Below are 26,488 nucleotides of genomic sequence, written 5' to 3'. Positions count from 1 at the left end.
GCATCTTAAGATCAAGATTTTATTTTCAACCTTTCTCTCCTCTGTTCTTTAGATGATTTCTATTGATCTATCTCCACGTACACCAACATTTTTTGTTGTTGTTGTTGTTAATCCTCACCTGAGGATATTTTTCCATTGATTTTTAGAGAAAGTGGAAGGGAGAAGGAGAGACAGAGAGAGAAACATCGATGTGAGAGACACACATCAACTGGTTGCCTCCCGCACGAGCCCCAACCAGAGCCGGGGATCAAGTCTGCAACCCAGGTACGTGTCCTTGACAGGAATCGAACCCAGGACCCTTCAGTCCATGGGTCAACACTCTATCCATTGAACCAAACTAGCTAGGGCCCAACTCTTTATTCTGTCCTCTCTATTGAGTTGTTAAGCACATTCAGTAAAAATTTTTAAATTTTAGTTTGGCTACTCTATTTTTCAGTTTTAGAATTTCCAATTGGTTCATATTTTTATAGTTTCTATTTCTTTGAATCATGCTATCTTTCATGCATTAAAAGGATATTTTCCTTTACATCCTTGAGCACAGTTATAATTGCTTTCAAATCCTTGTCTGCTAAACCCAACATCTGTGTCATCACATAGTCAATCTCTGTTAATTATCTTTTTCTCTTGAGAATTTTCCTGTGTGCCAGTGAGTCTGGATCCTGGCCGCTGTAAGTGCTATATTGTGGGAACTCAGCATTCTATTACTCTAAAAAACTGTTATGTTTGTTTTAGCAGGCAATTATCTTAGTTGGACCTTAACTGTAAATTCTTTAGGATGACCATTCAAATCTCAATACGATTATTTCATCCTTCTCTGAGCTGCGTGGTGCCTGACCCACGTGTGATTCAGGCCTCAGCAGGGATGCAGGCGGTTAGCACAGAGAACTTGGGGCTTGCTTTATCCTTTCCAGGATTACCTCCTTCACCTTCCAGTGGCTGTGGCTGCTTCAAACTGTCTTTCAGCCCTAACCGGTTTAGCTCAGTGGATAAAGCGTCGACCTGTGGACTCAAGGGTCCCAGGTTCGATTCCGGTCAAGGGCATGTACCTTGGCTGCAGGCACATCCCCAGTGGGAGGTGTGCAGGAGGCAGCTGATCGATGTTTCTTGCTCATCGATGTTTCTAACTCTCTATCTCTCTCCCTTCCTCTCTGTAAAAAATCAATAAAATATATTTAAAAAACAAAACAAAAAACTGTCTTTCATTCTTTAAACTAAAAGGTCTATAGGTTTTCCATCAGAGTTTTAACTGCCCTGCATCACACACACACACACACACACACACACACTGTGCCTTCTTCCGTGTGTCAATTCAACTCAGAATCTGCCGTTGGGTCACCTTAGAGTGTCTTCACTAAGCTGTCTTTTGTCCTGAGTTTATAATTAATTATTTGTGGGAAGATCACTCCGATAGTAGCTTACAGGGCCATTAACAAAAGCAGAACCTACAACTCAATCCCCTCCCCCCCCCCCCCCCCATTTTCACTTTTTCTCACAATGTTGTGGGCTGTGAAGTCAGGAAGAGCTTGCTGGGCAGCTACTTCTGATTCACGGGGCCTCAGCTGGCAACTAGGAAACCGAGATTAGTGACTTCCAAGTTGGAGTCTCGCTCACATGTCTGGTGCCTCGGCCCTAGAACTGATCTCTTTCTGCCTCCTCTCTGCATCTCCTCCTCCAGGGCTGGTCCACATGGACTTGGCAACTCTCGGCACAGTGACCACGGGGAATCTGCGCTCTGACATGGTGACGGCTTCTGTGAGGCAGGCACGGGGCCCGCCAGGCAGTGCGGGCCATCACAGAGATGGTGCTGGACCACTCCCACCATATTTTGTTGCTCAAAGTAGTCAAACAGCTCTAGTCATCCAAATTCAAGAGGATGGGGGAGTGGCAACGTCACATTGCAGGAATACACGCAGAATGATGGGTATTTGTGTGGCCATGTTTGAAAAATGGAACCTGCCACACATATATTCAGTATTTAATGAAGCAAAACAGATGCTACTTAAAGTGTTAGGAAGATACAGGCAGTAGTTCAACATGAAGCATGTGGTCTAATTCTCCTGCCATCATATTTACCACCTTCTCGTATTATTGATATAATTACCTCTAAGCTATTCAGCACAAAATAGGTTTCTAATGCAATCTACTGAGTTTCCAGAGATTTAATATTATATCCATTTCAAAACTCCTAGAAGAAATGCTTACGTTGCTATAATCCAAGACGTAGGGCACAGACATAAATTAAAATGTAGCTGTTTTTCTTAAGATAATGTCAGTAACTGCTGTTGCCTGGCCAGAGCAGCTCAGTGGTTGAGCGTCGCCCTGGCACTGAGAGGCTGCGGTTCGATTCCCGGTCAGGGCACATGCCGGGGTTGCGGGTCTGATCTCCAGTCGGGGAGCATATGGAAGGCAACTGATCAGTGCTTCTCTCTCACATCAATGTCTCTCCCCCCCTCCCTTCCTTTCCTCAGGTGAGGATTAAAAAAGTAATAACTACCGTTTATTGTGTCTACTATGTGTTAAACAATTTCTAGGTTTTTTAAATACCTGTTTTTATTGACTATTGTCTAAGGACATTAGGTTGTTTAAATGCATAGGCTTAGGACGAAGATCAACAATTTATAAGAAAGGAGACTGACTCAAACACACTAAGGACAAATACAATGCAAATTACAAAAATACAAACCCTAATACAAGTAATTATGGCATTTTATGTTTATCTGTGAGAATATATATACACACATATACATATCTCAAGCTACTTTCTAAGCACTGTAAGCTTTCATGCCAGAAAAGTGATTATTTTCTGATTTTAAATATTATATTCTAAATGAAGTCACATATGTCTTATACATAATAAGAAACAATCTTACCTTGTCTTGGTTATCTTTATTCTTGTAACACATATTTCCGATCAGACGAATGAGATGAGACCTAAAGCCCTCAGCCATGTTTTTGACGTCCCCTTCCGCTCTTATGCAAGCAGAGGTATTGAAGATGTCCGTGGTGTCGTTGGCAGTTACATGAATCAACCGTAAAAGATCTATAACAAAAACAACAAACTTCATTTTCCACAGAAACATTTTTAGTATGTTGTACTAGTTTTCCATAAATGAATCTAATTTATGTTAATGGATTAATATCAAATACAGGTTGAATACTGAAAGCTTCCTTTAAATAATGATTAACAGGCTCTTCTATTTTTGTTCTAAAATTTTTCATGAATGGTTTTGGGGACATAGGCCATGACGACCCCAACTTGGGCTGTCCATTTATCCACAAAGAAAAGTTAGCTAAACACTTTCCACCATCTTTCTTAGAAAAAGATTTCCAATTTCAACTTCTTTGTGGAAGAACGGCTGTGAGGCCCACTGTCAGCTGCGTCTAGAGACACCACCTGTCTGTGAGGAGCCACACACACACCCGGGAGCATGGGTGGCCCTCTGGCCAGGTGATCAGAAGGCGGCACCAGGCGCTGTTTTGGCTACATTGAGAAGAACTGATAATACTGCTACACTGTATGAGATGCCATAACAGCCTAGGAAAAGAAGCTGAATTTAAGTGTTTGAGCATTATCTCATTTAACCAGTTCAACAAACCTAGTAACACATTAAGCCCCCAGCCTGTTTTGTCTTCAGGACTGAAAGTATAGTGTCAGTCACCAGTGACTGACTGGGCACTTAACGTGTTAAAGGCAGTTGTCTCTTTCCCAATTTATAATGAAGGAATCAGGCTCAGAGAAGTTAGTAATTTCAGGGTTCAGATGGCAGCCTGTGCCTGCCCTGACTCCAAATGCATACTTTTCCACAATGACTAATTATCACTAAAAGCACTGAATTCAAAAATAAAACACCGATACGAGATTCTAACTATTGTCTACAGCTCACTGTGAACTTGTCTACCCATCTAGATGTAAATTCATTTTTCTTAGCATATGAGTCTCCAGAATAATTATAACTTTTCTAAAGAAAAACATAGCAGCCAGTGAATAGCAACACCATAAGCATGGCTAACCACAAGGAGCAGGTTCTACTTGAATTATTTTTTAAATAGTTTTTTAGCAAAGATGGTAATATTTCAAACACTGGCTTCTTGCTTAAAAACAATCCTATATAATATAATAAAAGCATAGTATGCAAACTGTCCCCTCGACCAGGGGGCGGGGCTGGCCAGGGGAAGGGAGAGAGGCCCCCCCGGCTGGCAGCCAGCAGCCGCTAGGGACCCTACCAGTGCATGAATTTTGTGCACTGGGCCTCTAGTTTTCTATAAAAATCAAAGACACAATAACTACGTGTAAGGCACTATTCTTCGCGTCCCATAAATGTGACTAGGAAAATTTTTACTAACAAATTTGGTAAAACTACAGTGATATTAAAAATGCTATCATCATTGAAACCGTGCCCCCTCACCATCGCAGGCCCTGGTGATGAAACACTCCCAGGAGCACCATGCGGCAGGCACTGGGACCCTCACATGCTGATGAGGCAGCTTGAGTCAAACAGCAGGGCAGGGGGAACAGCCTGAGCTGTTACCAAAACACCACAGTTCCTCCTAAGAAAAAATATTCCCCCAAATCTCAAAAACATAACAATACCCTGAAAATTACAGATCCGTGTTTGAACTTAGAGTATGAAAGTCAGAGAGTTCTCGATGAAAAACAACAGCGTGTGCTGGCTCACTCACCAACGGCTCTCTCCAGCAAGCCCGGGTACCCCTGCAGGTGGCTGAGCAGGTCGGTGTTGGCGGTCATCTCACACAGGACGTCAAGGAGCCTAATTGTAGCCAGGGCCTCGTGAGAAGAGAAGGAAACATACGTTTTTAAATCAAACTAAATTATTTGACTGCTTTAAATAGCTGTGAGAGAATGAACTACCACAGTAAGTATTAAAGAGTCAGTGCTTCTCACACATCTATAGAGAGAAACAACTACCAAAACCAGAACAGAAGTATCAGAAATGGCCGGGAACGACCAGCTGCGCTAGCAGACACCACCATCGAGAAGGCAAGATTATGTGTCTTATCGGAGCAAAGAACCAGAGAAGTTCTCATCCAAGCAAAAATACCTTCCAGCAGTGGAATGAGTGTTCAAAATTACTAGCTACGCACATAACATTTATGCAGATACTTTCTTTTTAAAGCGTTCCCAGCAAGCAAGTTCACTTTACAGATACAAATACACCATGAACTACATTGATTTCGTGTCCACAGGAATCCTGTAAAATGCTGTGGTGCAGAGCATTGGCAACAAGAATCTGCATTATTTCTGGATAAATATAAACCTATATACAATATCTTGGTAAGCTGGAAAATATGTTATTTGGGCTAGTTCACATAGCTACTAAAGAGTTTATTACCAAATAGACTACATGCCCAAGAAAATACCAACTACCAATGGCATGGTACTAGGGAGTCAAAATAAAATCTTTTAAAAATATATATATATTTCTATTGATTTCAGAGAGGAAGGGAGAGGGAGAGATAGAAACATCAATGGTGAAAAAGAATCATTAATTGGCTGCCTCCTATATGCCCTACATTAGGGATCGAGCTGGCAACCCAGGCATGTGCCCTGACCAGGAATCTAACCACGACTCCTGGTTCATAGGTCAATGTTCAACCACTGAACCACACCAGCTGGGACAAAATAAAATCTTAAAATGCAATTTTTGTACAGATTTTGAACCTCATTTTTAAAGTACACATTAGCTGGCAAACTGTGGTAGATGCTATAAATTTAGGTCATAAAGATAACACTCTTCAAAAGAAAAATATCTTCTTTTTGTTAATTCTAACTGCATTTACTATTTTGTAATTTGGAGATTTAAAATACTATTTTAGTGTTGCAATCTCAAAATAAACAGCAAGAAACACACATTTTTAATGCCTTGCATTTTAATTTTATTTCATAGCTTCAATTGCTGGTTAAAGAGTTAGAGGGAAATCCTATATAATAAAGAGGTAATATGCAAATTGACAGTCATGCCCTCACAAGATGGCTGTCTACAACCAGGCCAGCAGAGGGGTTAGTGAGGGACGACCAAACGACTGAACAAGCAGGCTGCGTGGGCCAACCAGGCCGGCAGGGGCGTTAGTGAGGGATGACCAAACAACTGAACAACAGGCAGCGGGGGGTGACCAGGCCAGCGGGGGGGCTGTGAAGGGCGACCGGGCTGAAGTTGGGGGGCGACCAGGCTGGCAGAGGGGCAAGTTAGGGGCAACCAGGCCAGCAGAGGGGGCTTTTGAGGGCAAAAGAGGCCCCAGTAGGAAGCGCACATTAGGACATCAGGAAGAATCATGCTGCAGATGATGGAGAACAAATCAAGTAAGTCTAAAGCCATGACTGCATAATAATTAAAACAAAACAAGGCACTTGTCATCTCTGGATGATATCACAAAATCAACTCCTTACTCTGAATACTGGTAATCAAGGAGGGGAAAACAAAATGTATCTTATATAACCTATTAGCTGATTAGGGGAAGATATCTTTAGAAAATATTATAGTTAATAAATGAAAAATGAATGATATTTCACAGCCCCTAACAACTGATGGATCTAGGTCAGTGACGGCGAACCTTTTGAGCTCGGCGTGTCAGCATTTTGAAAAACCCTAACTTAACTCTGGTGCCGTGTCACATATAGAAATTTTTTATATTTGCAACCATAGTAAAACAAAGACTTACATTTGATATTTATTTTATATATTTAAATGCCATTTAACAAAGAAAAATTAACCAAAAAAATGAGTTTGCATGTCACCTCTGACGCGTGTCACAGGCCTGCCATCACTGCTCTGGGTGATAACCATAACACCTGCTAGCACCACAAAAGAGACACCAGGCATTATGAGCCTCTTGATGAATGAATGTGTCAACAGAGATGAAACGACTAAAAAAAAATCACAGCGAAAAACTAACCGGAATCTGAATATGCATTTAGAACTAATTACCATTCACAAGAAAGTCAAGGAAAAGAAGGCCATGTTAACACCACCATGGAGATCCGCTCATCCAAATCCAAACTGTAGAAAACGCCACAGGTCAAACAAGCCAAATTCTTCAACAAACAACTAGCACAGGAAAGAGAAGGAAGAGGGATGGGGCGGGGGTAACCTATACACTAGTAGGAAGGGAGATCTGAGACCTATCAACCAATTGCAATGTATGGCCCTTATTTGTATCCCAAATCAAAGAAATAAATTGGGGGGGGGGGAGTAGACAATGGGGGTAATGTAAATACTGTTTGATACTAAAATTTAAAAATTTTAAATGTGCTAATTGTCCTTCACTTATGTGTGAAGACTCCTTATCTTTCAGAGATACATATAAAATTAACGGATGGCCCTGGCCAGTGCTCAGCAGCTAGAGCATCGGCCCGAGGACCAAATGGTCTCCGGTTCGATTCCTGGTCAAGGGCATGTATCTCGGAAGTATGCAAGAATATACCAAAAGACAGAAATAGGTATATTAACATCATAATCTAAGACCATTTATATAAAGGAAGAGATATGGATAAAACCTCAGGATCTTAAAGCCGAATGAATACATAAATTAAAAACCAGATGCTATAAAAATGATTGCCTCTTTCTGATTTTTCAGACATAGTATTATGAGCACATTACTGGTTATCTTGTCCTAAAAATATCACAGATGGGTAAATGCAGTGGTTTGCTGGTAAAGTGGCCGATTTCCGCGCTATAGATACTCCACAACGGCCGCTTTCAAGCTACTGAGAGTTTAACAATCAGCTCACAAACTCCTGACTCTCAGGCATCAGTGGAGACGACACCAGGATGTATAAATACTGAGGCAAGGGGTCTTGTGAAAAATGACCATAGCTTTTTAAACTTGTAAGTGACAGGATAACGTATATACACTAATATGCACAAGTCGTGCATGTATATAGATCAATGAATTATCAAAAAGTAAACTACTGGGGTTTTTCAAAAGGAAACTGTCCACAATTTTCTATCACTTAATATGTAATAATTTCTCCCACCTTAGAGAAAAGCCTCTTTGGAGGAGAAATGTAAAATTTCCTAAATATAGTTCCATCAGGTCACTGATGATAATACTGAACTCATCTATACTATGAATATAAGAGCCGTGAGAACATTTACAGCTGGATTTCACCAGCACTAAGCTTTCCCTCCCTTCTGTTCTGGAGAATTCATTTAACCTCCTAGAAGCTCAGCTCACTGCTCCTCCTGCTGGAAACACGCAACTCTGTCTTCACGAAGGACAGGCAAACCCGTGAGTGAGGGCGTTCTCTTTCTCCTCCTCTGTCACAGCAAACGGCAACGCAAATATTGGCTTTATCAGCGAGACCTCACATGGCCGGCATGAGCATCACTAGCAAAGTAACCCCGAGGAAAAGCACAGGCACCCAGAACGAAGCACGCCTTTGTGGCAGGAGCGTCGTAACCACGCCTGCATGTGTGGCAGGAGTGCGCAGGCTCGCAGATCAGAGTCTCCAGATGCAATGGAGCAGTGACCACACACCCCTTCCCATCTGGAGAAAGAGGATGGTCCCACCAAAGGGCAAGCCCTCACCTATTCCTCCGCCTATCTGCCAAAGTGATTCTCTCTCTTCATCATTCCTATCAGCACACAAAGGACCCATTATTGTGTTTCTGAACATGCTGATTAAATCAACTTCACTGAGGTAGAAGTTACATGCAATAAAATACATGCTCTTAAGTCTACGGTACTGAGTGGCGTGAATGTACACAGCTATGTATAATATTTCTATTGCCCATGACATTCCCACGTGCCCTCCGCAGCCAACCCCACCTATCCACTGGCAGCCCGGGGACAGCTGAGCTGCCTCACCGTGAGTGGTAAGCGGTGTGCTGTGGTGCTTGAGGTGGAATCAGACTACACTCTCTAGCCTGCCTGGCTTCTTTCATCGCTGCGTGTGAGATTCATCTCTGTTCTTGTCTCAGAAATGTATTTCTTTATACTGCTGAATAGAATTCCAGAGAAAATCCAATTCCAACTTTAAGACCAAAGGAAAAAGAAATAAAATAAAGAGAATTTCTAAAGCGAAGAGGAGGGAAACAGGATGTGAGCTAGTTTAGCAAAGGAAAGGCCGGGATGACGTAGGGTAGAGCTTGGGAGAGTAAAAATGTCTGAAGGAGCCCACCAGGTGTGGGTGAACGGGCATCTCCCGCCATGTCAGAAGAAACAAACTCTGGAAGGCAATTTGCAAATGTGCATCCTAAGCTTCACAACGGGATCAACCCTTCCGCCCAGCAGGCCACCTCTGGGCCTGCGCCTGGGTTAACAAGCATGGAAGTGTACAAAGATGCTGCTATAGAGACACAGTCTACAGCACTCTTCAGAACCAACGCAAACAGGGACACCTCAATGTCCAGCTCCCTGTAGCTGCACAAATAAATGATGATAAATTCTTTACTTAGAGTGCTACACTGGCACTGTAAAAAGCCATTAACAAACTACTGTTCATTCATTCAGAAAATATTTGCTAAGTGCCCACTATGTACATAGTACTACAAACGTAGTCAAAACTTCTGTGCGCATGGAGCTTACATTCAGAACAACAGGAATTTACAAAAAGATGGCACAGAATCATTTCATTTTTAATGTGTGTGTGCACATGTGTACATATGCATGTGTCTATTTGATGTTATCTGCCTAGATAAATATATTAACTAGAATTGTTGTCATTAACTTTGAATGGTTGTGAATAACAATATTGTTTTCCCTTACCTGTATTTTCTTAACTGTTCTAAAATAAGGACACAGTCTTAGTCTATTTAAACTGCTCTAACAAAAACAGCATAATCCTATCTAATAAAAGAGAAACATGGTAATTGGCGTATGACCGCTACCCTTCCCATTGGCTAATCAGGGCAATATGCAAATTAACTGCCAGCCAAGATGGCGGCCAGCAGCCAGGCAGCTTGAAACTAACATGAGGCTTGCTTGCTTCAGTGACCGAGGACTCCAACGTTCCCCGCCTGCCGCTACAGGCCTCTGAGCTGCAAGCAACTATGTAACAAACATAGAAGCTAAACAAAACCCCAGAAACCTGCCGGGCTTCAGCCAGCAGGATCGCAACATTGTAAGCAAAGGCCAGAAACCTACTTTCAGCAGCGGAGGACTAAGAGCTGGAGCCAAGCCTCAAAGCTAAAGCTGGCCCAGAATAAAAAAAAAAAAAGAAAAGAAAAGAAAAAAAGGAGTGGTTGGGAGCTTCAGTCACCCCCAGCTTGAAAACAGCCCTCAGCTCCTCACCCAGACTGGCCAGGCACCCCAGTGGGGACCTCCACCCTGAAGGGTGTGTGACCAGCTGCAAACAGCCATCATCCCCTCACCCAGGCTGGCCAGGCACCCCAGTGGGGACCCCCACCCTGATCCGGGACACCCTTCAGGGCAAACCAGCCAGCACCCACCCATGCACCAGGCCTCTACCCTATATAGTAAAAGGGTAATATGCCTCCCAGCACCGGGATCAGTGGAGCCGCGAGGCCTCCCGGCACCGGGATCAGCGTGACAGGGGGCAGAGCCCAAACCCCCTGATTGCCCTGCGGCTCTGTGTGTGACAGGGTGCAGCGCCCCAACCCCCTGATCAGCCCTGCTCTGTGTGTGACAGGGTGCAGCGCCCCAACCCTCCCCCCCCCCACAACGGGCCCTGCTCTGTGTGTGACGGGGTAGAGCCATAACCTCCCCATCGGCCCTGCCCTGAGTATGAGAGTGGCGGCACCCCATCCCCCGGATCGGCCCTGCTCTGTGGGTGACAGGGTACAGAGCCCCAACCCCCCTGATGGGCCCTGCTCTGTGAGTGACAGGGGGAAATGCCCCAACCCCCTGATTGGCCCTGTTCAGTGCATGACGGGGTGGCGCCGCAACCTCCCCATCGATCCTGCCTTGAGTGTGACAGGGATGGTGCCCCAACCCCCCAATTGGCCCTACCCTGAGCGTGACTTAGGGTGGAATCACAACCTCCCGATCGCCCTGCTCTGTGTATGATGGGGGCGGCGCCCCAACTCCCCAATCGGCCCTGCTCTGAGCCCGACCGGGGGCTGCACCTAGGGATTGGGCCTGCCCTCTGCCACCGGGAGCAGGCCTAAGCCAGCAGGTCATTATCTCCCGAGGAGTCCCAGACTGCGAGAGCGCACAGGCCGGGCTGAGGGACCCCCCTCCCCCACCCCCCCCCGAGTGCACAAATTTTTGTGCACCGGGCTTCTAGTCTTTATATAAAAGGCTAAGTGACTGGCTGGTACCTATAACATGCAGACCACGAGAGGGCAGACACTCAATGCAGGAGCTGCCGAGCTGCAGTGACTTGGCAGTGGCGGTTCTTGGGTGATGCACCCCGGGAACCAGAGAGGAGGGAGCCCGATTCCTCTTGGGGCCGTGTGATTCCACCTTATCCTGTGGGTTATGTTGTTGCTGGGGCATTGTCACCCCAAATCTGGTTTACTGCACACTTGCATTTACATTCCACCCTGTATGACAGCAACTTTGCAGAGTGCCCTCTTGCACTCCAGGACCCCTTGGGGGATGTCTGAGAGCCGGTTTCAGCCCGATCCCCTCGGCCCAGGCCAAGAGACCCCACCTGCCAGAGGGACCCCGCTCACTCCGCAGACGACCTTCAAGCCGCCCCAGGTGAGGCCAGCCAGGAGGGACCGTGGGACCACCCAGGACCGCCTGCATTAGTCCCTGCACTGGAGCCAGCGCCACGAGCCGAGCGTGAGTTTTCTTACCCCCTCCTGCCTGCCCTGCCCAGACACCCTTCAAGCCTCTGTACCGTCCCAGGAATTCTAATTAATTTCCTTTCAATGTGCACGAATCTGTGCACTGGACCATTAATATGGCTTATAAACAAGGGAAATTATTTCTTGTAGTTCTGGAGTTTGTACGTTCAAGATCAGGTGCTGGCGTGGCTGGTTTGGGGAGGAAGTCTTGCGGGTTGCAGACTGCTGGCTTCTTGCTATGCCCTCACGTGGTGGGAGGGGCGAGGGATCTTTCTGGGGCACTAACCCTATTCATAAGGGCTCCACCATGACCTGATCACGTGCCAAAAGTCCCACCTCCTAACACTATCAACTCTGTCATTAGGTTTCCAACATATGAAGGGGGAGGAGAGAGACATCTGACTGCCGCGATACTTATGTAATCTTTCTGAAAAGCTTGTAAAAAGAATTCTCATAGAGGACCTCGTGGAGTTGGGAAGTCTGTCTTCTCACCTCGTCGTCATCATGCTGCCCGGCAGTCAGTTTCAGCACAACCCTGCACTGGTCCACGAAGGTGCTGGCGATGAGCTCGGCGTGGCCCAGGAGCGCCGTCGTGTCATCCTTGGTCAGAGGCTCCTCGCCCACCATCTTGGCTATTAGAACGTCCAAGAGTGTGACCCTGGGAAGCAGAGACTTTACAGGAACGTGTACTACGGGGACGCCACAGCGCTAGAAATGTCTAGAGACCACTGTAAGAGAACATGTTTACTCTCTAACTTCCTCACTTTGCTTATAATGTCTAGCTGGGGAAACAGGATTTGAGAATAAAATTAACCCTCATCAATCAACTGTTTTTTAAAAATCTTAATTTCTTTGATATGGCGAGGCTACAGAAAAAAAGCACCTTTTATATTGTTACTTTGAGCACTAAAATAATTCAAACTTCAGAAATGCTGCCAGTTTTCTAATATATCAACAATAATAACAATAGCAAAGTAAAATGGGCAATATTCACTACTTATTTTTTTTATTTTTTCAGGAAATATATACTTAATCATTCTCTGAGTGATCAGAACTATAAAATCAACATTCACTACTTACTAGAGCGAAGCGCTTTCCACCCATTTTCTCATTTGGTGCACACAGAACTGGGAGGCTGGTGCTCCACCTCACACCAGGGTGGTGAGAGGCTTATGCAGGCTGCCTGCCCAGGGCCACCCACCTGAGAGCCACGGCTCTCCCGCTCCTGGATCGGGTGCCTTAGCTGCTCATTTTACTATCTTTCTTGGGAAGGTAGGCTTTTTTGTTTGTTTCATCATTTGAGTTTACAAAAACATAAATCTGAAACGCAACCTATGCCATTTTTTACATCAATATTTAAATTATCAATAAATATTTTTATTCAACAACCTTTTTCCTTTTCCTAGAAAAAAACAAATCATATACAGGGCAACCTATCCAGCATAAACGAAGTATGTTCCTCAGAATCCTATTCTGACCTGCGATTATATGTACAAGTCTTTGTTTCTACACCAGGGAGGGGCCCCGCTTCCTTTCATCAAATGTATCACAAAGTTTGCTGGCATCATTAAATTGCTTCCATGTGTGTATATGTGCAATTCAGAGGGCATAAGGAGCAAAAATACAAATCTCAAGCCAGAATATTTATGGTTGATGTTTCTGGAAAACAAAGTTCGCAGCAGCTAGAAATCTGGCTGAGGCCGTATAACTACGTGCAATCTGAAGCACAAGACGCACCTCCAGCAACATCTGCCTCCCAGTGGAACGGAGGAGTAGGCTCTCATTCAGGTCTTCATTCATTCACTGAGCTGGCATCTAAACCACCATACTCGACACGCCAACGTTAGAAAATACACGGTATTCAGGGGAAATAAGCCACCGCTGAGGGAATGATCATCTTGTCGTAAAGGGATTCACTTTAAATGTCCTCGTACAGTGTACTGTCGGGTGCCTTTTACGTTTGTACATACAACACAGACGTTACCCTACCCAATGGCCTTCCGTAGGCGGCACAGGGCAGTGTTATTAAGACAGGCTCCAGAGCCAGGCTGCCGTCCACCGCAGGGAGGCCTGGGCCAGCCACTACCCTCTCCCTCCGTGTGTGCACCTGCCACACAGGACGACAGGAGTGCCAGCTGCCGAGGCTGACAGTGACTGAGCTGCCCCTGTGGCGCTTGGGACAGCGCCTGACTCACCGAACAAGAGCTGTGGACAAGTTTGTAGGAGCAAAAACTGTCGATGCTTTCACTGACAATGTATTCATAGCAAAAGCAATGACTACCCATAATGCCAAGTGCAGAGGAGAGGGGAGGGTGGCTCTTAGTGACATTTGTAGAGTTAGGATGTGGCCAACTAGATGTTAAATTTCTGACACATCTTCTTGTAGAAAATAAGCACTTTGAAAAGAGCAAGGTCCCCTCCCAGACGCCACCTGCCGCCTCGCTGTGCCTGGAAGACTGTAACTCGGTATCGCTCGCAGTGGCCAATGCGACCTGGAAGTGGAGGCGGCCCCACGGGATAGGCTGCCCTGTGAGGATGCCAGGGCTCGCACACCCTAACCAGCTGCTAAAGACCCTTCGGTGCGTAAGGAAACCCCTCAGCCGCGCATGCTTCCATGCAAAAAACCCTGTTTTGCACCTGTTCTGTGCCCGGGCAACGTGGACACCGCAGAATAGGAAAGACCAAACCCTTCCCGCACACAGCACCTGACGGGAGTGCCGAGCAGCAGCAGGCAGGCACGTGGCACAGTCCGCTGTATGACAGGTTATGTAACGGCACACGGGCCAATGTCTGCTAAGTTCTGTGTGTGAGGAGGGGCTGGCACTCCTCCTGGGAAGGAGAATGCAGGAGGCGGAGGAGGAGATCACGCGTGAGCAGAAAACTCCCATGAAGGAGGGAAGCAGCGGCCACCACTGGTTTATAAATAAAAATGGAAACTATTGTCTGCCATCCTCATTTGCTTAATGATTAGTTGAAAAACAGATCACTTGATAGCAATGCAGAAAATACAAACATGAGTATTAAATCACAATTCACTATGTATTCATGTACTCGTGTGTTCCTTACTGCGAAGCAATGACTAATTTCTACCAGTGCTCATCAAGTTACTTATTTTAGGTTAAAAAAAAAACAACTACAAATAATTCTCTTTCAGGAATAAACGTATACATATGTGGCAGTAGCAGGGGTCATGGATTTATAAACATGGCATTTAAACTTACTTTATAAGCATGAACTTTTCTTTTTTGTTAGCGATATTAAAGAAAAATCAGTACTTAGCACGACTACGAAGGAGTGCATAAAGCTTAACGTTAGATCCAAACATACAGGCAAAATTTCAAAACCACAGCAATTATAAAAATTGTGACTACAATCAAAAGAGTAACATTTTTAAAGTTCTTAACCATTATATCAGTTTCTGATCATCAGATTTCTGAGTAAGTTTTATTTTCCTAAGACAACATTTCCAATAAGGTTTGGAAAAACACATCCTATTGGAATGGAAAGAGAACTGTGAATCATTTTGTTTAATCCTCTAATTTTATAGGTCAGGAAACGGAATCCAAACACGATAAAGACCTGACCACAGTCACACACAGAATTCCTATCGCCAGGCGGGCAGGGAGCCGGCTCGCTCTCAGGGCACTCACTGCTCTGCCCGCTGCAACAGCGGGGAGGTCCCCGCCGGGCACCCATTTTCCGTGGGTCTGAATTACCTGTCGGAAACTACCGCCTGGGAGCTATATCCCAAACTAGCCTATCAGCGAGGTGGACAGATGCGCACTCTACACACACACAGCAGGAATATCTAGCTGCAGGAATGACTAGATAAAGTCACGGCACAAGCACATTTTGCTCCTGGCGTTTTTGAATGTGGCTTCGCTGGACAATGGCGCCAACCTGGATTCTGCAGCCCTGCGCTAACCACTGCCTGTTGTGGCGAAGCTGTAATGTTAACCAACCAATTTCAAACCATTACTGACACAGAAACATGTATTTAGAGATTCTGTGCCAACTAAGAAACCACACAGCTTTCAGTCATGTGTACAGGATACCCTATATGGAATGCTAAATACTCAAAACCACACTGGTTTTTGGGGTTACCTTTCTTGATTGCTCATTTTGGCATACATAGCTCTCACCAATTCCGGACTTTTCAGAAAATGGTCTGTAATAATCAAGAACCTAAGGAAAAAAGGAAAAAGAAGTTTGGTTACTAGAAACACAGTCAAACAGACATGGCCTTATCAACTTTATAGGCGTATCTTACACATAAAAGCATCCTTTTAATTGAATTCTTGATTAGCTGTAATCTTAAAATGTTTTAAGAGGTTCACATATTCAATATTTTCTATTAGCAGCTAGAGGAAAATTAAAGCTCTCACAATATTTCTCTCCAATCTTATTTCTGAAACATTTACTGAAATGATTCCGCTTTACCCAGCTCCAAGAAAGGGCCTGCTATCGCATTCGGCAAAGCTGGGAAAGGAAAACACTTCACTGGAGTCTAAACAGCAGAATGGAATTTAGCTGCAAGCTCAGGAATAAACGGAAACACTTTCGCTGGCTTAGTCAGAAGCTTGGTGCGAACATGACCCGAGAAAGAGAACATCCTACTGTTTCTCATGGGAACATCTGCCAACCACAGAGCAGTGAACGCTGGCCTGAGTATCTCCTCTGTAAAGCTCTCACGTTACCAAGAAAACCTCCTCACTGTCAGGCAGCGCAGCATCCAAACTTAGAGATCAACTGCGCGAACCCCCAGGCACAGATTATGAGCATATTCTTCAAAGTGCCCCTGTGACAGCTGGAAGATTGAACGGTTTATTAATGAGTTCTGCATCTATTTACCAGAGGGCATCTGAAGACTTAAGAACTAAAGAACACGCTGTTCATTCCAAGTTTAGAGTAATCGAAGTGGCTATTAAAAAGCCAATATATGTACAGTCATAGCTTATTTAATTACTTCTTAACAAATAAAAGTATGGCTTTCAGAATGATAACAGGATGAAGCACATTAGCTACCACAATGCTGTCACTTCACATAAAAACGAAACCTAAATCCCTCCTCCACTTCATCCACATCTACACACAGCAATGGCGATGGAATGCTCTTCTAGTGACTCGAAAATGGTCGTTTAAGTGGCTATCAGTTATGCAGAAGTTTTTATGTGGTAGAGGCTTAGATTATTTTTCTAAATATAATACATACACTCTCCACTCCAGGGTGCTGCATAAATTCTCAATTTTTAGTAAAAATTCACTGCATTTACTTTCTTACCAAATATCGACTCGAGAAACCACAGGTGAAAACTTTCACAACAAAAAGACCCAATCACACTCCACATTTGCTAAGTTACACACTTTAATTTGTGATTAATATTTTTGCAGAACTATTTCTGTCAACTCAGAAATTCAGTGGTAATTCTGTAGGAGGGAGGCAGGGTCTCACTAATCTACAACCCAAAATGTGCAAGGACATCTAGAGACGGTCAGGAAAACTCCAGTAGCTCTCCAAGTCTATGGAGAGTGGGACAGACTGCCCGGGGGAGGGTCAAAAACACATCCTATCCAAGAGGCAGAAGTCGGAGCGGAAGGGGCACAGAGAAGTACATCTTTATTTCACAGAAAGAAAAAGCTAGAAATGGGATCCTGTCCTCGCTCCTGAGTGCTCCCTTCAGTTCCGCTGCAGGCGCTTTGGGGGGCCTGGTTTCCCTCCCACCAATTACTCTCAGCCTCTGGGGCCAGAGTGGACCTGCCCCAGGCAGTTGGAGGCAGAGCTCAGTTTAATAGGGAAATTCCTCACTTAAATGTAATTACAGAACAGCCAGTGTTCACAAAGCAAGTTGTTGATGGTAAAGCACTGACCACAGTTTTACAAGTTTCCACACTGGCTAAAAGCCAAAGTGCATGAAGGTCCCTCTTCTCTTCTCTCTTCTCTCTTCTCTCTTCTCTCTTCTCTCTTCTCCTCCCCTCCCCTCCCCTCCCCTCCCTCCCCTCCCCTCCCTCCTCTCCTCTCTCTCTCTCTCTCTCTCTCTCTCTCTCTCTCTCTCTCTCTCTCTCTCTCTCTCTCGTTTATAATTGGTTTTGAAGAGATTAACAAAGAGATTAACATGATCTGCATCCCCGTGTCTCTTCCACCAGGCAGAAGGTGGTAAAAGCCATCTGCCTCAGGGAGCACAGGGAAAGGCCCATGAACAGTGACTATGTCTTTGGGAAGCAGGTAACCCTAAAGTCAGCGTTGGAGGGAAATTTTCTAAAAGTGAGGGCCACTTATCGCCATTTCCATACACAAGTCTACAATGTCAAAGCTTATTTGTAACAGAAATAAAATCTATTTCATTGACTGCAAACACCTAGAAAATGTTTTCACAGCTCATTGGTTGAATAAAGAACCTGATTTAAACACGCTCTTGAAAACGAATGCCACCCTCCTGTTTGCTTTGAGATCTGGGAACCCCACCCACAGCGGCTAATACAGCGACCTGGGCAAAGCTGCCCGCGCTGCACAGCCAACAGCCTCCTGCTCCTGTGGGTGACATTTCCGGGCTCCAGGAAGCACCAGGCACACGGCCATCCACCAGCCCGATGACCCCAAGGCCATGCTCCACTGCAAAGCCGTGAGCTACCATCTCTGAGAAAGTCTGACACCAGCTGGATCCCGGGTGCTGCCCGGGCCAGGCCAGTGAACTGCCTTCTTACACGCGCGTTTCTGCCCCCCTTCCTCTCCCGCCCCTCGAGAGAAGCGCAGACACCTGAGGCGTAGAGAGAGAGCTGGGCCAGGGTCTCAGTCCTAACCCGCTGGCAGCGGACGCTGGACACGGTGCCCACCCTCTCAGCACCACGGTGTCCTGCTTCTCCAGTTTCTAGTAATAACATCAGAATGCAACGCCAACCGAATAAGAGAAATTAAGTAATATTTAACTTCGAAAGCAGTACAGACAATTAAAATGATTCACTCATTCATCAAACATTGACTGAGTTCTTGTAGATGTCTGCCATTTTTTCCTAATATCCCTTTCACCTTCTTCAAATAACAGGAACTCTTCCTTTCAAGAAAGAGCCCACACCTGCCAGCTGGGCTCAGTCACGCAGCTCGGAAAGCTCCACCCAGAGTGAACTCGGGACCCCGGCCTGGGAAAAAGGCTGACCCAGGGAGAGAACATGAGCCTGGAAGGACCACTCGCACACCTCACATACCACACAGATCAGTGGGCTAACCTGCTCCTGTAGAAACCTCTGTAATTCCCAAACTTCGCAGTACGTGTGCTAGCCAATGTTGACAAAGAAAATTTTTACTTACATCCTAAAGTATTCCAACTTTCACAAAAAGATGTGCACACAAACATCCCAAGTTGCATTCTACATGCGACTCCAGGTCGGAGCTGCGTGTAGACACCTTGAGAAGCACCCCAAACTCCGGCGCAGTGGGAACAGCGGCACACGCACTGGGGACCACACTTCCGCGCTCGTGCACTGCAGGCTCTGGCTCTCACCGCAGCCCCTGAGCTTCGCCGGCACAGGGCTCCCGGGAAGGCCCGCCCGGACCTCTGGGAGTCTCTCAACAAAGGCATGGGAACCAGACAAGCCCAAGGCAACTGGAGGCCAAGGACACCACCATCACCCAACTCATTCAACAAATACGACACAGCAGACACTTTTCCCATAAAGGGCCTACTACTAAATATTTGAGACTACGGGGCCCAACTCTCTGCCACTTGGTCTGTCATGGTAGCATGAAAGCAGCCAGAGACAATAAATACATAACTAATGAGTATGGCTGTGTACCGATAAAAATCCTATATAATAAAGGGGTAATATGCAAATTGGCCATCACTCCAACACACAAGATGGCCGGCAGGGGAGGGCAGTTGTGGGTGACCAGGCCAGCAGGGGAGGGCAGTTGGGGGGACCAGGCCTGCAGGGGAGGGCAGTTGGGAGGGACAAGGCCTGCAGGGGAGGGCAGTTGGGAGGGGGGTGAGTACCAGGCCAGCAGGGGAGGGCAGTTGGGAGGGACAAGGCCTGCAGGGGACGTCAGTTGGGAGCGGGGGGGAGGGGGGGGGGGTAGTACCAGGCCTGCAGGGGAGGGCAGTTGTGGGCAATCAGGCCTGCAAGGGAGGGCAGTTAGGGGTGACCAGGCTGGCAGGGGGGGGGCAGTTAGGGGCTTCGGGCCGGCAGGGGAGCAGTTAGGCATCGATCAGGCTGTTAGGGGAGTGGTTAGGGGATGATCAGGCTGGCAGGCAGAAGCAGTTAGGGGCAATCAGGCAGGCAGGCAGGCAGGCAGGCAAGCAGTTAGGAGTCAGCAGTCCTGGATTGTGAGAGGGGTCCCAGATTGGAGAGGGTGCAGGCTGGGCTGAGAAACACTCCCTGCCCCCCCCACACACACACACACACACACAGTGCACGAATTTCATGCACTGGGCCTCTAGTGTATTTATAAAAGCAGGCTGTGGCACTCCACACAGAGGAAGAGCATTCCACACAGAGGAGGTGCACTCCACGCAGAGGAGCAGCACGCTACACAGAGGAGGAGCCCTCCACGCAGAGGAGGAGCACGCCACACAGGGGAGGAGCCCTCCACACAGAGAAGCACTCCACGCAGAGGAGCACTCCACGCAGAGGAGGTGCACTCCACGCAGAGGAGGAGCCCTCCACACAGAGGAGCAGCACGCCACGAAGAGGAGGAGCCCTCCATGCAGAGGAGGATCACACCACACAGAGGAGCAGCATGCCATGCAGAGGAGCACTCCACACAGAGGAGCACTCCACGCAGAAGAGCAGTATACCACACAGAGGAGCAGCACACCAGACAGAGAAGCAGCACTCCACGCAGAGCACTCCACCCAGAGGAGCACTCCATGCAGAAGAGCAGTATGCCACACAGAGGAGCAGCTCGCCACACAAAGGAGCACTCCACACAGAGGAGGAGCACTCCACACAGAAGGGAGGACAGGTGTCAAGATTCAGGAGAGAACAAACTCGGGCAATTCACAGCAAAGCAGCGAGAGCAGTGGGAAGTAAGGAGCAGGGAGATAAGTAATGGTCAGAAGTAAAATGAGCTCAGTCAGGAGCCAGGACATGACAATTACTTCAAATTGGCTCCTTGGTGCTGGGGGAAGCGCCCAGAGGGTCTATTTAAGCAAGCAAGTGGCAAGATCTACAGCACATTTACGCACTGTGCGGTGACTAGGAGGGCAGAAAGGTGAGCGAGCAGTTCCCGCAGTCGTCTGTCTCCGGGAGATGCTGCCTCAAGCTGTCGCGGCAGAGAGGGTGTGAAGCAGGTGACCTTGGAGCACGGCTGGCAGACAGGGCTGATGCGTGCAAGCGGAGAGAGGAAGAGACGCAAGACCAACTCTCAGGTTCGGGTGAGCAGGGTCCGGGCCTCAGCACGAGGTGAAAGGTGAGGTGGCCACTGAACCAGTGAGGACGGGAGCAACGGCAGGCTCCGGGGGGACTGAGGGCTTCCTGAGTGTGAGGCCTCGGTTACAAGCGCGCCGGGGAAGGTGCACACACAGGTCTGGAGCTCTGGCCAGAGGTCAAGGCCAGACACGTCCATTTGGAAATCATCAACTTAGAAAGGAATCTTAGCTGTGGAACTAGGGAAGGTCGCCCAGGAATGAGCAATGACAGGGAAGGCGGCTGAAGATGGGCCACGGGCCATGCCATCTTCGGGCAGATAAAGAACAGGCGCTAACAACGCAGGCGGCAACGGTGCCTGAGTGAAAGCAGCGCAGGAGGAAGAGGAGACACAGCGAGCCAGTACTGATGGGCCTGGCCGCCCCTGCACCCACTGTGCCTACAAATCCAGTACCTCCAGGACGGCTTGTAGGCCGGTAGGCTCTCTCAGCATGTGTGCTATCTGAGCGGGGCTGCCGACACTTCAGACTCAGAAGCCTCAAGACTAGGCTCCTGCCTGCCACATGCCAAACGCTGTTCTGTTGAGGTTGCCAGAACAAATGCCAAATCTTGCCATAAGGTGCTCACAGTCTCACAGACAGTGGCACATGCTATGCAATGCGAGTGCGCAGGAGAACAGAAGAGGGGCAGCAGAGTCAAACCACCACGGGAAGGATAATTACATTTATCTCCCTAATACCTTTATAGCCAAGGAAATAGTAAAATTTATATCCAAAAGGCAAGAAACATCCCTAGAGCAAAGGAGATAGCAATCTGGGAGTGAAACTTTGTCATGCAAAATAAATCAACTAGGTAACCCAAATATGACCCAAAAGTAATACTCCACTCACAGTTATAAATTCATTTTTGTGGTGACACCGTAGGTTCAAGAGAACGCTAAAGTTTATGCTGGAAGAGGCCAAAACTGAAAGAAATCATCATTCACCTTTAAACTCGGCCTCCTCCCGAAACTGCTTTCTTACCGCACTGGACACAGTAACAAAGTGGGAGCCCTACAGTAACTGGCTGGGGCTCTCGTTCCCAGGACGGCAGTGACCGGAAAACAAGACCCCACACCCTGCGCCCTCAGCACAGGGCCGCACTGGCCGCCCCCACCGCTCACACTCCGCAACTCCACACCGACCCCACTGACGAATAACGCACAGTCAGTGGGCGGTCAGGTGCAGAGAGATTCAAATGCCGCACTTCGCCCCTTGGACCGATTCACCCAGGCTTATCTAAGAGCATGCGCACATCGCTCACACCTACGAACGAGAGAAACGAGCATTTTTAGAAGGACATTATGCCAATCATTCACACGGAGGCGTGCCAAAGCCTTCTTCGCCTACGCTTTCCTGTGTGAACCAAAACAAAAAGACCCAAAGTTATTGAAACCTTACATTTGTCCCTTCCCAAGAAAAGATACTAAACCTGTGAATTCTAACACCATGTCCTTTTGTGCTCATTGTAAAATACTGTTCTCAATATTTTAAAATTAGGTATAATTTCAATACAACAATAACATTCACACTAACAGAGGCCAAAACTGGGCAAGTTCATGCCTATGGAATGCTCTCACATGCTGAGAGCTGGGAGGGCAAAAAGTAGTTTTACTCTTCATGTTCAGGGGTGGGTTCAGGTTTAACAGTGAAAAGTAACAATGTTGTTGAACATCTCTGGGTATTTTGTGGTCCCATTTTTGTTTACAAAATATAGAGTTCTGCTCACGTAAGTCAAGCAGAGTGTATAGAAGACAGTTAGCTACTACTTCCCATCCTTCTTCCTGTCTAAACCCCTTTAGTGACCTTTGATGACTTGAACTTGAACTGTCCTGAAGTAGATCTTACATTTTGCCATTTACGACCTGTTGCCCTTTATTCCATGCTGCTAAACAATTACAGATGGTTAAGATATAGATCCGCCCTGGCCGGTGTGGCTCAGTTGGTTGAGTGTCGTCCCATGCACCCAGAGGTTGCTGGTTTGATTCCGGTCATGCCGGGATTGCAGGCTCTATCCCCCGTGGGAGCATGTAGGAGGGCAACCGATCCATTTCTCTCTCTCTCTCTCTCTCTCTCTCTCTCAAATCAATAAAAACATTGTAAAGTATTTACATAAAATGTAGCTCCAAGATACTTAACAGATGAAACAGAATTAGGCTATAGAAAATTTCGCTTAATAATCTGACTAATGGTTCACCTGTCATGTAAAAACACCTGCATTACCGAGGGAGTTTTCTAAGTCAAGCACAATAACATAATTACTTCTGTACCAACTTCTGTTTGTGTGCAAATGGTAATTCAAATAAAATAAATGCCCATACATAGAAATCACTTTAAGATTAGGTATACCTTCAATAGAACAATAACGTTCATACTAAGAGGCCAAAACTGGGGAAGTTCATGCCTGTGAAATGCAAGTGGGATTACTGGCAGCTCAAGGCTCCCGACCCAAGACAAACGGATCACTATGTGGCAAACAGACATAAAACAGATTTTAAAGAAAACAGGAGGACACTGATCAAGAAAAACAACAAAACGATGAGTTTATAATGATGAAAGAGTCAATTCCTCAGAAGACATAGCGATTACAAACTTCTATGTACCTACCAACACAGACGGAAATAAGTGAAACAAAACCTGACAGAACTGAAGGGAGAAATAAAAAGCAACCCACTTTCAATAATGAATCACTAGACAGGAGACCATCCGGGAAACAGCAGACCTGAACAACACTATAAATCACTAGACCTACCAAATATCTATAGAACACTCCATCAAAAACAGAATACACATTATTCTCAAAAACATGGAACATTCTCTATGACAGACCAGGTGTTAGGCCATAAAACAAGCCTCAATATATTTAAATAGAATGAAATGACATCAAGTGTGCTCACCAACCACAAGTATAATATGACAGTGAATCTCTCATCTAAACGATGCCCACAGGACACTTACGAACCTCTAACCTTTAAGGAAGCAGCCACAATGGTCTGACCCACACGCTCCACAGTTGCCACGTATTTGCCCTCCTCACCACCTTAAAAACTTCTCACCCCTCAAGGACCCGCTCAAACCTCACTTCACCTCTCACAAAGCCTCCAGGGGCTGCTGAGAAACTTTTCTTATTTTGTCAACATGTGTCATTTTAACTTACTGTCCAATTATTATAATTTGAATTTTTACTTAAAATCTCTATTAGGAAAGTGATCTGTCAGAATGTTCTTAAGCAATCAAATTCCTAACATGATACTCACGGCCATTCTGATTCAGGCTGCTTTTGGTGAGTTTCTATGACATCAATCGCAATATTGAGGTTTTCTTCCAGTTCTTTCATTCTTTCAGAATTAAGGGATGTAAACAAAATCATTGAACAGTAGGCAACAATTTTTTTGTCTGGGTGATTTAAGCAGGACCTTCCAAATAAAGAAATGAAAGTATTAGCCCAATTTAACAACATGATAAAATATAATTATAGCAAATAAATAATAATAATCCCAATAACAAATTCAGTACATACTAAATTTTTAAGAATTTAAAGGAGAATTACAACACGTTGAAACAAGTACATTATTTATTGCAAAAAAGGCAAGTATAAAATTAGTCACAACATCAGTATCCATTAATAGTCATAAAGGACAGACTGTTTAAGGGGAAGGTGGTATCCTGGCAAGAAATAAAATGTAGACAAGAGCCTCACTGTAAATCCTGGTTCATCCACCCGTCCTCTGTGATCTTAGGAAGGTCTCAATTTAGCTCTTGTCAATTACATTATGGGTCAGGCATGTGGCAGAATTTATTTTTTCATTTAAACTTCATAGCACTCTTCTGGAGAAGTGATTAGCTTTATACTTCTGTAACTTGAATCCCATAATTCTTTCCTTCCACCTAAGCTCAATTATTATTAATCATACAGATAACAGGTATATATATATATATATATATATATATATATATATATATATATATATGCCTCCAACTCTACTTATCTTTGAGTGACAGTTATACTCAGGGCACGAGAAAGAACATGAGGATTATCTGATGCAAACACCATACTTTACAAGTGACCCAGAAAAACGTATGCAACCAGGGAAGAACTGAGGCAGCGAGGGGGTTATGTTTAGCAGCACGAAGCTCCAGTTCCCTCATCTGCCCAAACATGGACAGCAACTGACCCCAGGGCTGGGCACAGGACAGGGAGAATGTGCAGAAATGCCCAGCTCGGGACATGCGAACAGCAGCTGCTCTGCTTACACGCTGCCACCACCAAAGTCACTCCATTCAGTGGCAACACAGCCAAGATGAGACACCAGGCCTCCACTCCCAGACACTGCTTTCCCCTTCCCTTCCTGCCCCATCACTTGCTCACCTTTGCACTCAATGCTCAAATTCTTACGAACTAACATAGCTGCTCAAACAAAGTAGAAGACCGCCAGGAAAAGTACCCTGAGCCAAGCTGGGGGAGCGGGTTGGGACCCACACGAACATTCTCCACATCTGCCAGCACTGTGCCGAGCACACAGGAAGTGCTCAGACACACATGAATGATTAACCCGCTGCCCACAACTCCATGTTTGATGGCTTTTTCTTATAAATTACAGTGTCCGCTAAGGACAATATTTCTCATTTTACCCAAACTTTTAATTTCTTAAAGTGAAACTGACACACAACAAAAGACACAAATCAATGCATTTGAGACATGAATACACCTATGCAACTACCACCCAGATGAGGGTACAGAACACTCCCGAATCCCAGGAGACTGGCTCGTGCCCTCTCTCAGCTGGTACTGAACCCGCCGCCACTCACCAAGAAAACCACTATCCTCATTTCCATGAGCAAAGGTTCACTTTTCCTGTTTTTGAGTTTCATGTAAATGGAATGATATAACCACAATTTTCTCAGAAATTATAAGAACTCAGCAATATACTCACAAGAAGAGTTCCGGGAAAGCGTGCACCCACACGATAGCCTGGGAATCTTCATTCCGTGAGGCAATATTGCCTAAGAACTGCAGGCCACAGCGAAAAGCTGAGAATTTATGAATAAAAAAGATGTATGTTTTTTAGAAATTTTAACATAATGAATAAAGTCATCTTAGTAAGAAATTCCCAACATTTTTAAATAGGAAGTTTCTGTTAGCTTCTTTTAACAATGACGGTGTCTGGTCACAGGAAACTTTGCACATGACATGAATATTAAGTGCCTTACAAAACAATGCACTCTACAAAGTTAACTAACGTCTGGAAAAGATTATCAATGTCAACACATATACCTGTAATTAAGTTAATCATGGAATATATGCTCCAATTTTTAAAAAGTTACTCTTAGACTAGAGTTTTTATAGTTAAAGCGGGGTAAAAATGATTTAAAAAAAGA

General features: G+C 45.7%; 1 protein-coding gene across 1 annotated transcript in view; it reads right to left on the bottom strand.

The window, feature by feature from the left end:
* Nucleotides 1–26,488, bottom strand: part of ATXN10 (ataxin 10) — a 127,322-nt gene that overhangs the window by 64,098 nt on the left and 36,736 nt on the right. The window contains exons 4-9 of the mRNA XM_036298058.1: nt 26,044–26,140; nt 24,367–24,525; nt 15,819–15,899; nt 12,207–12,372; nt 4,681–4,786; nt 2,871–3,040 (exon numbers count right to left, since the gene is read on the bottom strand). Of these exons, the coding sequence (XP_036153951.1) occupies nt 2,871–3,040; nt 4,681–4,786; nt 12,207–12,372; nt 15,819–15,899; nt 24,367–24,525; nt 26,044–26,140 (779 nt within the window). The remainder of the gene's footprint in view (nt 1–2,870; nt 3,041–4,680; nt 4,787–12,206; nt 12,373–15,818; nt 15,900–24,366; nt 24,526–26,043; nt 26,141–26,488) is intronic.

This window comes from Myotis myotis, unplaced genomic scaffold, assembly GCF_014108235.1.
Source record: "Myotis myotis isolate mMyoMyo1 unplaced genomic scaffold, mMyoMyo1.p scaffold_m19_p_3, whole genome shotgun sequence".
NCBI classification, from domain to species: Eukaryota; Metazoa; Chordata; class Mammalia; order Chiroptera; family Vespertilionidae; genus Myotis; species Myotis myotis.
Note: the sequence above shows the minus strand (reverse complement) of the source record. Positions and strands in the feature narration are given on the sequence as shown.